The 14,755-nt window shown below is 30.9% G+C and overlaps 1 protein-coding gene across 1 annotated transcript; it reads left to right on the plus strand.

Moving 5' to 3' along the window:
• Positions 1–4,198: 4,198 nt before the first annotated feature.
• On the plus strand, positions 4,199–8,448 carry LOC122593078 (protein trichome birefringence-like 34). Its single transcript, XM_043765423.1, has 5 exons — positions 4,199–4,690; positions 6,570–6,747; positions 7,342–7,538; positions 7,759–7,914; positions 8,004–8,448. Exons 1-5 carry the CDS (start codon positions 4,320–4,322, stop codon positions 8,356–8,358), a joined length of 1,257 nt encoding a protein of 418 aa, XP_043621358.1. The 5' UTR covers positions 4,199–4,319; the 3' UTR covers positions 8,359–8,448.
• Positions 8,449–14,755: the final 6,307 nt, after the last annotated feature.

The raw sequence follows: 14,755 nt of genomic DNA on the forward strand, positions 1-14,755 counted from the left end.
ATTTTATTTCAAGTACTTCGTTTCATTCCAAGTTATTTGTTGATTCAAAGTCTAGTACCAACCTGTAGATTATCAAAAGATGTGTAACTTAGCTTGAGCTAGTGGTGGTTTCATTTGGTTTTATACATACCTGGTCAAGAATAAATTTATACTTTATAATGCCAGATTCGAAATGATGGTAATATGGGACAACAGAATGGAAGCTTTTATAAACAAGAAGGACGTAAAAGAGAAAGGTCATAAACTACGAGAATAAGATTAGTAGGAGTTTGAAAAATTAATAGCTAAGGACAAAAGATTCATAACATATAATTTTTAGTATGTGGAGTAAAAACTGTAGTAAAATTATCACCTGCCTTTTAAAAAGTGAACCACATAAAGGCCAAAATTTATAATTTGATGGCATTACATACATTCATTAGGTGGTCTCCGATCTCCATTAATGGTTTGCCAAAAGTATCATACTTAGAATTAAGGAAGAATGGAGATTTATACTTCTATAGATGATCTAGCTACCACCTATTCGAAATACTTGAAAAGGATATTTTTCTATGAGGCAAGTTTAACTTCTTTCGAATATCTGGTGAATAAATATGTATCTGACAGTTCGTTTGGAAATGAATAGTAAGGTGACCCGTCATCTCACTTTAACTATTATTATCTTTTTATGTAAAATGAATAATTATAACCAAACTTCAATAATTTCATTGGTTATTTTCCAACTAATCCATTTCCATCTTTAATAATTTCATTGGTTATTTCCCAACTAATCCATTTCCATCTTTAATCGTTCTCATAGGTTCTCACGTATCTATTTGGGAAGTGATTTTTCTACTAACTATTTTACTTCATATACAACAAAAATATTATTAAGACAATTTGCCCCTAAAATTCTATTCTTTTTGATGAACAACAACATCATCGACTTAAATTTCACAACCTTAACTATACCGTCATTTCGAAAAGTAGATAAAACTGAAAATAACAATTTTTACATAACTTCATTCTGAACTCATTTCTTGCACAAACGAAACTAATTACAACATCAATCACACGCATTCATTCACTGTCATCATGATTTTGATTTGATTTGATTTAATTAATTAATTTTAAGCTTAATATATCTCTCAATTTCATTATATATAATTTACGCAATCTTCTTGTTTCTATTTTTTCTCACCGTGATCAAATATTGTAATTCAAATTTTCACTCCATATAACTATGGTAGCTTATTCAATTTATTATTATTAATTTGCTTATTAGTTAACAACTTGATTTTTTATTGAATATATATAAAAATGAATACAAAATGAGGGTGAGTGTTGGAATTGGTAATCGTCATAGAGTGTAACTGTACAAGGATGATTTCGATGTTTCTATCGGAACTGACCTAGTTTGGATTTGGAAAAGAAGGAAATTAACAGGTGGTGAAATTTAATGGGTATATTGTTTTTTATCATTAAAAAGGGATAGTCTTTAGGGGCAAAAATGTTACAATAGTTTGTCTTGCAGTATATGAAGTAAAACAAGTAGTGAAAACATCTCTTTCAATCTATTTCTCTTCCTCCAATTTTATCCTATTTTAACTGGTCAAGTATTTTTCTTCTGACTTAAACCGTAAATATCTTTGTTTATGTTATATATTAGTTGGTTTAAGTTATATCAATAAAAAGTAAGGTTAAAAATCAATCAATTCATATATGTTATATATATCAAGTGTTATAGCACAAACAAAGATATTTACGGTTAAAGTTGAAAGAAATATACTCAAAAAGTCAAACTAGGACACTTAAGATTTACTTCTGTAACGAGCTAGGATTCAAATTTAGTGATACTTATATTTATGGCTCTAGGTCTATTAAATTTCTATAATACCTTATAATGCAAACTGAACTTATATTTTTAAATAGTTATGAACTTAAAATACTATATTACCACCATCGGCGCCATTCGTCGTCGCCACCGTCATCACTGACCACCGCTGCCGCATTGTGCGGATACACTTCTAGTATTTTGTATTTTTGTTAACTCATTAGATTTAGATGATGATTATATTATACGAATAGTTATTTGGCGTTTCTTATCTATCTACTAAAAATGCATAATAGATTTCAGTACCGCGTAATAGTAATTTTTTAAAAAGCGGGTTTCGAATTTCATACTAGCTTATGATTTACTTGTTTGTTATTCTTTGATTATTATAAGGCTTATAAGTGTTTCAGTTTTATATGGATTTCGCATGCCAACATATTATTGCAAGGTAAAGTATCATCATTGTTGATTTTTATATGACATGACGTTCTTAGTAAGTAGTCTTATGCGTTGACCATTTTAATATTCGCCGTATTATCATATTATTAGCATGCCTCACTTTTCAAGGACTTTATATTATATTAAGTCAACAGTAATAAAGTTTTGTCATATGGATATGCAACATCATATATTTAGAGTTATTGAGCAAGCTTTCCTTAGTCCAAGGAAATGTATATTTAGCATTTTGGATGGCCACTAATATGGAAATAATATAACGTAAAAAGTACATCCTAATAATATATACTCTATAATTTTTTTATTTTTTTGTTTTAGCAAGTGTTTTATAATATAACTTGCGTATCACATGACAACTTCATAACCTGCTTCCAGTTAGTAAGAATGGAAAAAAGATCCCGATGTTTCTTCTATACTTTAGTCTTCACGTTACGTACATTTGCCACAATTGAGATGGTAATAAAATCTTCTACACGATTATTAATATCATAATATGTGAAGGTTTACTAACAATGACAGAATTTGACATTAAGATGGTTGATTGTTTAATTAAGAGGAGTCAAAAGAAAAAAAAAAATCATTATCTTAATTTAACCTTTGAAAATAAAATTAAATAATTATGTGAGTTAATTGGAATGAAATGAACATCCTTTTCCCTCTACTAGTTACGTATTTCCCTTTTTGGGTAATGGGAAAAACCCAGATAAGCTTTTATTATCACCAAAAAAACAGATATAAATATATAATACAAGTAGTAAGGTAGTGTATAGTACCCTACTAGTTCATATATATGACATTCCCATATGTCTAGTTATGCATGTATTTCCTTAATAAATTGAAATATAGCGTGTTTAATTGTGGAAAATAATTTTTTGGTTTTGCCATTTCAAATTTCTTAAAAAATGAAAAGAGTTTTTTTTTAGAAAACAAATGAAAACATTGAAAATGTGTTCAAAACTTGAAAATAAAAACAATTTGATATTTCCAAAATTTGAAAAATGAAAAGTGAAAAATAATAAAAAAGTGTTTTTTAATTTTTCATGGAAAAGTGGAAATAATGTTTTATGTTTACTTGAAAAAAATTTTTAGAAAACTTTGATTTGAATGCATTTTTTGTTTTTCAAATTTTTTTAAAAAATAAAAATGAAAGACAAGGGACGTTTTCTTTACTAAACGCACCCATAGCATCCATACATGAATGACTATTGAGATGAAATATTATATTTGATATGTCTTTCAAGAAATAAAAGAGATATTTAGGAGATTAAAATTTTGCATAAATTGTTAAAGAGTGTTTAGTTGTGGAAAATGTTTTCTAGTTTTCTATTTTCAATTTTCTAGAAAATGAAAGGAGTTTTTTCATCTCTAAAAAATAAATGAAAATTTTAAAAACGTGTTCAAACTAGAAAATGAAAAACAATTTGAGACTTTCAAAATTTAAAAAATGGAAAATCAAAAGTAGAAAACAATAAAAAGATGTTTTTTAATTTTTCATAGAAAGGTGAAATTAAAAACAGTGTTTTTTGTTTTCATGAAAACAATTTTAGATAATTATGATTTGAACGCATTTTCTGTTGTCCATATTTTCTTGAAAAACACAAATGGATGATAAGAAGTTTTTTCCCCGACTAAACGCATCTTTATCATTGAATTAGAATACTTTTTATGAGACGGAAGACTAATTTAATTAAATAATTTCGATACATTAATTAATGTATCGGGTTGAGCTAGTTTTCAATTGGTAAATAAAAGTATGATATTGATATCAAAACAAAACTATTTGATCTGATTATCGTTCATACTACCACTTTTTGTCTTTTTCTTCTCTTATATAGCCACCATTCCTTTCCAAGAGTGATTAATCTCTATTCAATTATGCATCAATATCTCTATCATATTTATCTTATTTAAACTCAACTTTGTCTAACTTTATAATTCAAACACACAGTTGACTTACTACAGAAAGAGTAACTAAGCTCTCTATATACCAACATCATATGCTCTTCATTTCATTAACATAGAGCTAGAGCTAGAGTTGAAACATTAAGAGATGAGGAAAAAGAAACTATTAGTATGGGATATGAATAATATGATTGAGAGTATTTTCATGATGTTGTTGATCATTGGAGCATTAGCTACTATGGTTTTCTATTATGTGGGCATGATCAATGAAGAGAAGATAATAATGATAAAGAGACCAACTCAAGTAGTTTATAATACATCTATTTATGATTCATTAGATGGGTGTGATTTGTTCTCTGGCAAATGGGTTCCTTCAGGGGATAATTATGATTCATATCCCCTTTATAAAGAGTTGGAATGCCCATATATTTTTGGTGATTTTGCTTGTAGAAAATATGGTAGAATGGATTTCAACTATCAAAAGTGGAGATGGCAACCCCATAGTTGTAACCTTCCAAGGTATGGCTAAATACTAACATACATCTACCTATGTATATATTTGATACTTGTATACTTATATTGTTATGCATATACATACACACTACTAGCAATAGGATATTTTACGAGCGAGCGATAATAAATGGTGGTGGTCGTGAATCATCGTGTCTTGCTTCGTGGTCGTTTTAGTTATAAGATTCAAGTTATTGATATCTAGTAAATCGAATAATTATTTGGTTAAATATTACTCAGCTCGTAATATTAATGATTGTGCCTCTTGCGGTTTATAGTTTTTTCCTGACAGAAATGTACTTGGGTCATCTGGGTAGTTTAAGATTGTGTGTAGATTTATTGTTCAAGATAAGTTATATTTTAGGTTGTGTGAAATAAACGATTAAAATTAAAAATAATGAAATGAATGATGAGTAACTAATATTAAAAATTATGAAGCCGTATGCAAAGCATAACTAGTTATGATTGATTAAACAATAAATATTACGGAAGTATATTAAAAAAAAAAAAAAAAAAAAATGTTTTTAGAGTGTAGCGGGTAATATATGTATTAACTATATTTTGACACTAAAGAGAGCGGGCCGGTTGCTTGATCACTAGAACAATCACGTTGATTTAAGTTTTGGAATGTATATTCATATTAAAAATTATGCTAGTTGAAAGGGGGCGATCATAGTCTATTCTTCTATTAGCTCCGTCATTGTAAACAAGTAGTATATGTAAAGAAGTATAGTGATACATAGTTCATCATGAATGCCATGATTGTAATAAAAACTAAAAAGGCGAAGCAATACATGAGGTCCTTTTCAATTCCTTGCAATGAGACCAGTCCCCACATGTTTTGGGTGATTGATGAGTCGATATATGGAGGACAACCAAGAGTGGGGTTCACCCTTTTCCTCAATCTACCCATATACACGGCCAAGTGATTGTTGGTGACTGAAAGATTCTCACCAATTCAGTCCCTCCATATATGGAGAGATAATACTCGATCTTATAGTGACCAATTAAATAGCCCTCCATAAGTGATCTATCTAAATATGATGGTCTACATGAACATGTCTACATATACTGGTAATTATTATTTGGTCGTTAATAATTTTGTTAAGCTACCATAAAATAGTCATTGAATCTGGTTATTAAACAAAATTAGTAACCAAAAAAAAAAAAAAAACCTTATTTGATCTCTAATAAAATTTGTGACAGAGATATAATGATGAAAAGTGACCACTAAATGTTTGGTCGCCGGTAATAATATTGGCCAAATTTAGCTAGTGATGAAAATTTGGTCATTAAAAAATTTAGTGACCAAATGTCTTTACCTCTAAGTTTTATGTTCGATTACTTAAAGTAACAAATCTATAACCCATCTTTGACACCCTACGACCTACATATGAGTGGGCACCAGAGTAAAACACAGCACAAGCTCTTGACATGTATTCGAGACTTGCATTTATAAACTAGTATGAACTAAGATCCCACACCAATGTGTGACAAGTGCAATTCTTTTCCAACTTATGCACGAAACACATCACTTGATATTCGATATCTCATTTACTATTAACCCTATTTAAACATATCTTAATTCATTGAGTAGCCTTGGCAGAGGCTATAAACCCACCAGATAGTTCTCAATATATGTCACATCTAAATTTGGTGAAATTAGCTTTTTTTCAATATAAACTACCCCATAGGCTAACCCACATTAGCTTAACTATGAATGTCGGATTTGGCCTTGGATATTTATTTCAAAATCCTAACTTATAACTATCTGAAAGATGAAAACTCATGTTTAACATTTCATTTATTTTATTTTATATATTTTAACAGCATGACTAACATGCACTCTTATTTAACATCAATTGCTACTAATTGATTATATACGTAGGTTTGATGCAAAAGAAGTTCTTGAAAGACTGAGGGGTAAACGGATAATCTTCATTGGGGATTCAGTCAACAAAAATCAGTGGTTGTCATTGGTTTGTATGCTTCAAGGTGTCATTCCCGTTGGACTAAAGAAAATGAAAAAAATTCGTCATGTCTCTTTGATCACCTTCAAGGCATTTGTGAGTGTTTGCATTCATTTGTGTGAAATATTCATATTTATACCGAAACAAATTTTCATGATTTTCTTCATATAGTGTATAGGAATATGATACTATAATATGAAGAAGTAAATGAAGTAAATAGATATATATATTTTTTTTAAACCACAAAATGGCAAGACACTAGATGATGCCATGGGACAAAAATACAAATAATACAAACTAGAGCTACAACACTTAAAACATACTCTAGAGTCTTATATACCTCAAGAAATTGGTAGGAAAGAAAGAAGCAAATAAGGCTATTTTGTTAAAAATAATATAAAAACGATCCAATAAAGTATAAAGGTTAGGGATGAGCATATGACCCGAAAACTCGAACTCGGTTCAGGCCCATTCGAATCTGAACTAAATCGACCCACCCAATAGGGTAACGGGCCAGGTGTTCGATTTTGTTGCACTGTTGGGTTTCGGGTTTGAACGGGCCAAGTTTTGATCTGGGCTCATGTCTAATAAAGACAATAAGGATTATTGTGTAAATTATGAACAAGAAAAATTAATTGCATATTTCTGGTAAACAAATCTTTATGATTTTTTCTTTCATGTACTATGTAGGAATATGATGTTTCCATTGACTTCTATTGGGCTCCATTGCTGGTGGAATCTAATGGTGACCATCTGGCAAAACATAGAGGAACTGATCGCATGGTTCGAATCAAATCCATACTTAAACATGCCAAATATTGGGTCAGTGCAGACATATTGGTCTTTAACTCATATCTATGGTGGAAGATGCCTACAATAAAAATCTTGTAAGTTTACATTTTTGAAGCCGATATATATTAGTCTTTTTTTTTTTTAACGGCCTAACAAATGCTAAATCTCAAAATATTGTCCGCGGTGACCCAGTGGCAAAAGGTGACCACATACCTGGCTCAACCAAGTCGTACGGAGCCCAGACCCACCCGCACCAATATAAATGTAGCTATTTCGTTTTGGTGAATCGATTATAGAATAATGTTTGTTTTGCAGAAATGGTTCATTCGAAGATTCCAAGCAATACGACATAGTCAATAGTCATCAAGCTTACAGAATGGTTCTTAAAACATGGTCTAACTGGTTACATTATCATATAAATCATACAAAGACTCAATCATATTTTATGAGTATGACTGCAACTCATCATAGGTAACAAATTTGGGATTTAAATTTCTTAAATAACTTCATTAATTTTTTATTATTATTATCTTTATAGTTTTTATATTAAATTATGGCAGTGGTGTGGATTGGGGCTTGAAAGGTGATCAAAACTGTTTCAATGAGACAGAGCCAATAATGAGGACTGGGTTTTGGGAAAGTGGATCTGATATGAAGATGCTAAGAAGTTTAGAGTCTTCATTGAATAAATTGAAAGCAAGAGGGGTAACTGTGAAAATGATGAATATAACACAATTAACACAATATCGAAAAGATGCACATCCTTCTATTCATAGATTGCATTATTCTCCATTGACAAAGGAACAATTATCCAACCCCTCAAGTTATGCGGACTGTACACATTGGTGCCTTCCTGGTGTCCCCGATGTTTGGAATGAGCTACTCTTGACTTACATTCTTCGAAAACATAAATAACTTATAGTGTTTGTTTTAGGATAATTCAACTTTTAGCATCAAACATATATACAATTTCTTCTTCACTTACAAATTCGATCTCATTTGATAGATATGGAGTGAATTAGAGTCATAATGAGATTGTGGCCAGTTTACCACGAAACCAAGCCATTTCCTGGGACTCAGTGGTGAACTTGTTCTCAAAAGTTCAATGGTTGAAGTTACGTATCATTCACAAGAACAAAAATGTCATTTATTCACACTTACATGTAAAAAGTCTGAAAAAGTTTATTAATTTGTTCACACATTAAAAGGTTTAAAAAGTATTCCTATTTGAAAGGGCGAAGAAATTTGAAAAATCATAACATTTTCATACTTATATATGTGGGGAAAAAAAGTTCATACTTCCAAATGTGTAAAACTATATCAAGTGTAAGGATTAATTTGTGAAATCAAATTTTTTTACACAAGAAAGGTGTGAAGAAATTAGTTGTTACAATTTGACTTTCACATATTAAATGTGAATATGTTTAACATTTGTTCACACTTTTAGGTGTGAATTTTTTCTTTCCATGCATATAAGTGTGAAAAAATTATAATTTTTCAAATTGTTTCACACTTTTACATGTGTATACTTTTTAAACATTTTTAAGTGTGAATATATAAAAAAATTTCTTCACGATTTATAAAGGTAAGTTTTAAGCTGTGAATAAATGAATTTTTTGTTGTAGTGATTGAGCTATTTTTTTATTTTTATTTTTTAGATGGTGATCAGTATATCACTAGTTTTTGGCGATACAATATCAAATGTGTTTTATGGTATTGTACAATACAACCCTTTAAAACACATTTAATGGTTTATCGTCAAAACTGATAATGTACGGGTCATTTCCCTTATTTTTTACATTCTAACGATATTTTTTTATTATTATTTAAAGTGTCTAAGTTAAATTGAATAATGGATTCCAGTGTAGTGAGCTAGGAATCTGTTTGTCTTTTGGAAGCTTTATTATGGACCCCAATATGTTTAAGAAATAAGAATAATATTTTATTAATAAATAAAAATAATATATTATTATGTATATCACTATTACAACAACAACAACAATTGTACCTAATCTTTGTGCGGGGTATGGGGGAGGTGAGCTGTAGACAGTCTTACCTCTACCCAAATGTCTGCTTCCATAAGGATCTCTGACCACTAAGAAGTAAAAGCCATAAAAGGATAAAGTGTTCATACCTGTCTGTCGAGAACGTAATAAAACGATATACCTGTCTGTTAGGTCCGTTGGATACTACTACCTTAAGAGTACGGAAGAGTAGCAAACGTATTACTTATATCACTATTGTTATTGTTAAATGATATCATGTAAAATTGTCATGATGTCATATATAGGTTGAGTTATTATAAATAATTTAAATGTCAATGTGTCATGACCTATATGTAGTTGCTTCACAAAATGAAACTTGTAGTAGAATACATTAAAAACAACTTTCAGTCGTCCTATAAGCTAGTCACGGGGATATTTTTCTGTCATTTTAATACTTTTGCAGTTTATGAACTAGATAAAAAGTGTCTAAAGTGATGTAAAATATGTAGCTTAATTAGACCAGTGCTTATAGCCGTCATCGGGCGAGCGTCCATGGCTTCTAAGATGCGGACGGTTATGGACACCAAGTGTCCTTGTGGAGCGTCTTTGGGTTGGAGTCCACACGAAGAAGTTTGTGGACGCTGGAAAGGTGGGGTCTTAATGGTTTTTTTGTTTTGTTTTATATATGTGTGGGGTATATATAAATATGTGTATTTGTGTGTGTAAAAATTATAAAATAATTGATGATGTAGAAAAAAGTTTCAAGAAGCTTTTCATTATAGACAGTGAGTGTTCTGAGTAGAGTTTTGTGTAATATGATACTGAGTTGACAGACAAGAAACTTTTCGTCTTATAAGCACAGACTTCTAAGGGGCCCAATTCATAGTATTTAACTATTTATCATAATTTGCCTAGTTCTTAAAGAAGCTATTTTGCCTAGTTTCTTGAAATTCTTAAAACTTAAAAATTATCTATCTAATCAACACTAAATTGGATGCCCTCCAAATGGACTGCTTTTTTGGTTATCAAAAATAGAGGTCATTGTGAGATCGTTTAGAAAGTGAGACAAAAGGACCCGACCTTTTTGGCTTCTTAATCGACCCCACTAAAAAGATTTTAGCCGTTTTTCTTCCCACGAATAGAACTTTTTTTTGTTCGATGACAAATTGAAGCACTTTCCAAGTAATTAGGTCAAACAATAATTAACTTTGTATGTATTGACATTCTAATGATTATTAGTTCGAATAAATCTATATAACGTGCATAAAAATTTTATAATTTTCAAGTTGATCTATGAAATTTATGATAAATGTATAATTATTTAATACTCCCTCGGTCTCATATTAAATGTTCAATTTTGACTTGTCAAGTTTTATGCTTTAAACTTTGACCGTAAAAATATTTGTCTATATTATATAACATTTCACATAAAATATATGAACGGATTAAGTTTTCAATGTACTTTTCATTGATATTACTTTTTTGTATAACAAAAAAAAAAGATATATATGATCAAAGTTGCAAGCAGAAGACTTAACAAGTCAAAAATTGGACATTTAATATGGGACGGGGGAGTACATTTTAACTACAGTTTAACGACGCCATTTAGCAAAAAGGATTATTATCAATGGATGTAACTAACTATGACAAAATGTTTATATTATGTAAAGATCTTGTGAAATGTCTATGTAATGTAATGAACTTCCAAATCCTGGTTATTGGATGACAACAATATAATCTGCTACGTGTAAACTTTTGATTGGTCAGGTACATCCAATAATCGGGATATTAAAGTTCATTACATGATATAGACATTTTATAAGATCTTTACATAACATAGACATTTAGTTATAGTTAATTACATCTATAGGTAATAATCCCTTAGCAAAAATCTTAAATTTTTTTTATGTTTTTGAAGAGGTGATAGTTGGGATATACCCTTCCTTTTTCCATACGTAAATATCTATATTACATTATAAATCATTTCCACCTTGTTTTATATATATAAAAAAAATGATTTGAACTACCTAAATTACCCTTCTTCTTTATTCACTAATTTAAACATCTCTACCTAATATACCTAATATACCCTTAAATCTAAACCACTCATTTTTTTTCTTTCTCCTCAAATCTCAACCACTCAATTTTTTCTCTCTCCTCCATAAATCATTTTATTTCTCTAATTCATTCAAAATTTTTTATCTCTAAAAACGTATATCGATAAATTATAAATATTGTATGGACGTTCTTAAAATTTCATGCTCTTTCATTAGATATGTCATTCAATATACTTTCGACGAATTTTTAAATTCGAGGGCGTACGGCTAAGGCATTTGGCTATCACACGCTATGCTTATCACATCCTATTACCTACCACCCCATCATCTCATGCCGCAACGTGCGGACACTATTTTTCTTACCCTTTAATGCACGATAAATAATTTAAGATGCTTAGAGTAGGACATGAATCTAAAATGGAAACTAAATGCATATAAATCACCTCTAGAGTAAAACTTGAATCCGGGACTTTTGTGAAAAAAACAAATCACTTATTTTTTCTTTTGTTGGTAGTTGATATTTATTTTTAAATAAAAAAACAAAATGAGAGATGGCTAGCATAATTCCACATTAAACATCGTATATGTTGGAAGCTCTAACATCCCAAACTTTTCGTGTTTGACTATTTGACTTCCCGTTAGTTAATGATAGATCCGTTAAATCTATGTGTCCATATGTGATTAAATGGTTATATGTTTAATGTGAAATGATTAATATGATGTTAATGAAAGTAATTAAAGTAGAGTGATATAATTAAGTGCTTGCTAGTGTGTTAAGTCTCTCGGTAAGAGAATTAAGCTAAGAAAGTTAAGTTTAGAAGTTGAGGGGTCCTAAGTGTAACTTATCAAGTTGATGGCCAGGGGTTAGAGGGCAAATAAGCAGCCCTAATTGTCACAAAACTTCTGCATCTTGTAAAGCCGATTCCCCTCCCTCTCCAAGAAGGTTTCCTTTAAGATTTAACCATTTTGTGTCGTTTTGATAAAGCTTTATTTATATCTTAGATCCCTTACCTCAAGTGCAGGTAATATAGGTAATATTCTCTTTGAAATATGATTATTTGAGTCATAGATGAGTATTCAATCCAGACCATGGGGTTTGGGTTGGGTTAAGTGATTAAACGTTTACCGATTTCATGTTATTTGGGTGATTAAAATAGTAATTTATGTTGTAAAGGATTTAAAGGATTAATTGATTGATTAATTAAAGTCATCAAAAGTATCATCAAAAAGGTTAATTTTATGTCTTCAGGTTAGGGTTAGGTTTTCTGATCAGAGCCCGATGTGCGGTGCACACACTTTGTGCGGCGCACAAAGTGGTCTTTTGTGGCAAATTCACGATTTAGGGGCCTAATGTGACGCACAGATTTGGTGCGGTATACAAATGAGGGCAGTAGGTTTGGGATTTTGGTTTGTGCGACGCACAAAGTCTATGGGGTGCACAAACGACCATAATTCCATTTTAGTCTTGTTTCTACCATCTATTGATCTTATACTTATTCTAGGTTGTCGGGAGCACTTATTAAGCACTATAAGATACGTGTAACTCGTTGGTAAGTTGTACCAAGGTAAGATACACTACTTTGACACGCTGAGGGTTCAATAAAAACATGGTTTTCATATAACAACTTCCCAATTGATATCTTGATTGATTATGGGTATTTGGGGTTATACGGGAGGTGATATGGGCTATGTATATGACTATTGAGGCCTGAATTGCAATCCCAATGATATGAAATGAAATCATATGGTATGAATAGTTATGTAATGTCTTGAGATGTGTTGATATTTGATATATGTGGATGTTAATTAAAATGTGCATGATTGTATGACTTGTTCATCTAGTTCACTAGACTTATTAAGTTGCCATGACACATGAACGTTTAAGGGCCCAAATGTAAAGATGTATATGTGATAATTTTTTAGGTAGTGTAACACCTAAACTATATGAGATGTGAAATCGAGCTCGTAATTTTAGATGAAAGTGTTAAGCTTAACCCGTACTTACCCTTGCCCAGCAGGTGGGTAGATGTAGTTGCTCGGATAGTTCCTTGCAACATGGTCATAAATGTGATGAGTAATACGGGAGGTCTGACCCGCCCCATTTGTCTTAAACATACGGGTTACTCCTGGGTTGGCTTGTCATTCCTTAACGACATTGATGGACAGCCGTAAGGTTTATTCCTCTAGTCGGTGTGACTTATGTTACACTTATAAAGATGTTAAGATGTTATATGTGATGATGTAAAAGATGATTAGGCACGCTTAGGAAGATCTATCCTCTATGAAAGATGTTAAATGCAAAGATGTGATGTTTTGAGATGATATGTGCCTCAATGATGTAATATGACTTTTATAAAGTTTTAATTGGACAAATGCTTTATAAATCATGTGTTATCTGTAATACCCGTCATTTTAAAATCTGGTTTTTTCAAAAACTTTTGCCTAACGGCGTTTAGAAATGCGGAAAACAGAATCCTTAAAACATAACTAACCCTTAATGGATAGTTCAGTTATAAAAGTGGTGTTACAACATTCATATCATTAAAATAGTATAAGATAATCCAGATTTGGCGCCAACATAAATGTTAACACAAACAATACATAAGTCATATTAAAAGTAACCGATCATCATAACGCTAACATAAATAATGACTAAGCGGGAAAACTAAATGTCTTCTTCATAGCAACTACCCGCCTCACCAAGCTAAGTGTATCACTAGCTCAACCTGCTTAACCTGAGGGAACAACGTTTTTCAAAAGAGCAAGTGTTAGCTTTAAAAGCTAAGTAAGATAACATGAGTTTATGAAAACATTGCCAATTCATTATATATTAACAAAAACATTTCATAATTGTTAATATCACATATTCGTCATGGCATATTAAGATCACCACATTACTATGGTGTCTATCATATCATACATTAGCAAATCATATCATCAACATTTAAGCAACATACATAAGTTAATACATTAGGAATTCATCATAGTCCTAAATGTGCCTATCATCATAAAGCTTTACTTTCCATCTTTCTTTACTTTCTTTATTTCTTATCTTTCTTTTCTTTTGCCTAGACGTAGGCTATGTGACATAAGCCACACATACTTAGGGATGTGGGGTTGTGTGTAGGCGGCCATAAGACCTTACATGGGATCCTCACACCCGACTTAATGGGTAGACCTTACGATGGTCCATCGTCGTCGTTAAGGAAAGACAAAGTCGATCTTACTGAGTATACCGTTTGAACTTTGCGCGTGGAGTGGTTAGTTACT

This window comes from Erigeron canadensis, chromosome 3 (assembly GCF_010389155.1).
Source record: "Erigeron canadensis isolate Cc75 chromosome 3, C_canadensis_v1, whole genome shotgun sequence".
In the NCBI taxonomy this organism is placed as follows: domain Eukaryota; kingdom Viridiplantae; phylum Streptophyta; class Magnoliopsida; order Asterales; family Asteraceae; genus Erigeron; species Erigeron canadensis.

What these genes read in the sequence shown, in the direction of transcription:
- LOC122593078 (XM_043765423.1), top strand. Translation starts at nt 4,320, where the DNA reads ATGAGGAAAAAGAAACTATTAGTATGGGATATGAATAATATGATTGAG. An exon ending in TGATCACCTTCAAGGCATTT is followed by an intron (nt 6,748 to 7,341) that starts GTGAGTGTTTGC and finishes TGTACTATGTAG; the next exon opens with GAATATGATGTTTCCATTGA. An exon ending in ATGACTGCAACTCATCATAG is followed by an intron (nt 7,915 to 8,003) that starts GTAACAAATTTG and finishes AAATTATGGCAG; the next exon opens with TGGTGTGGATTGGGGCTTGA.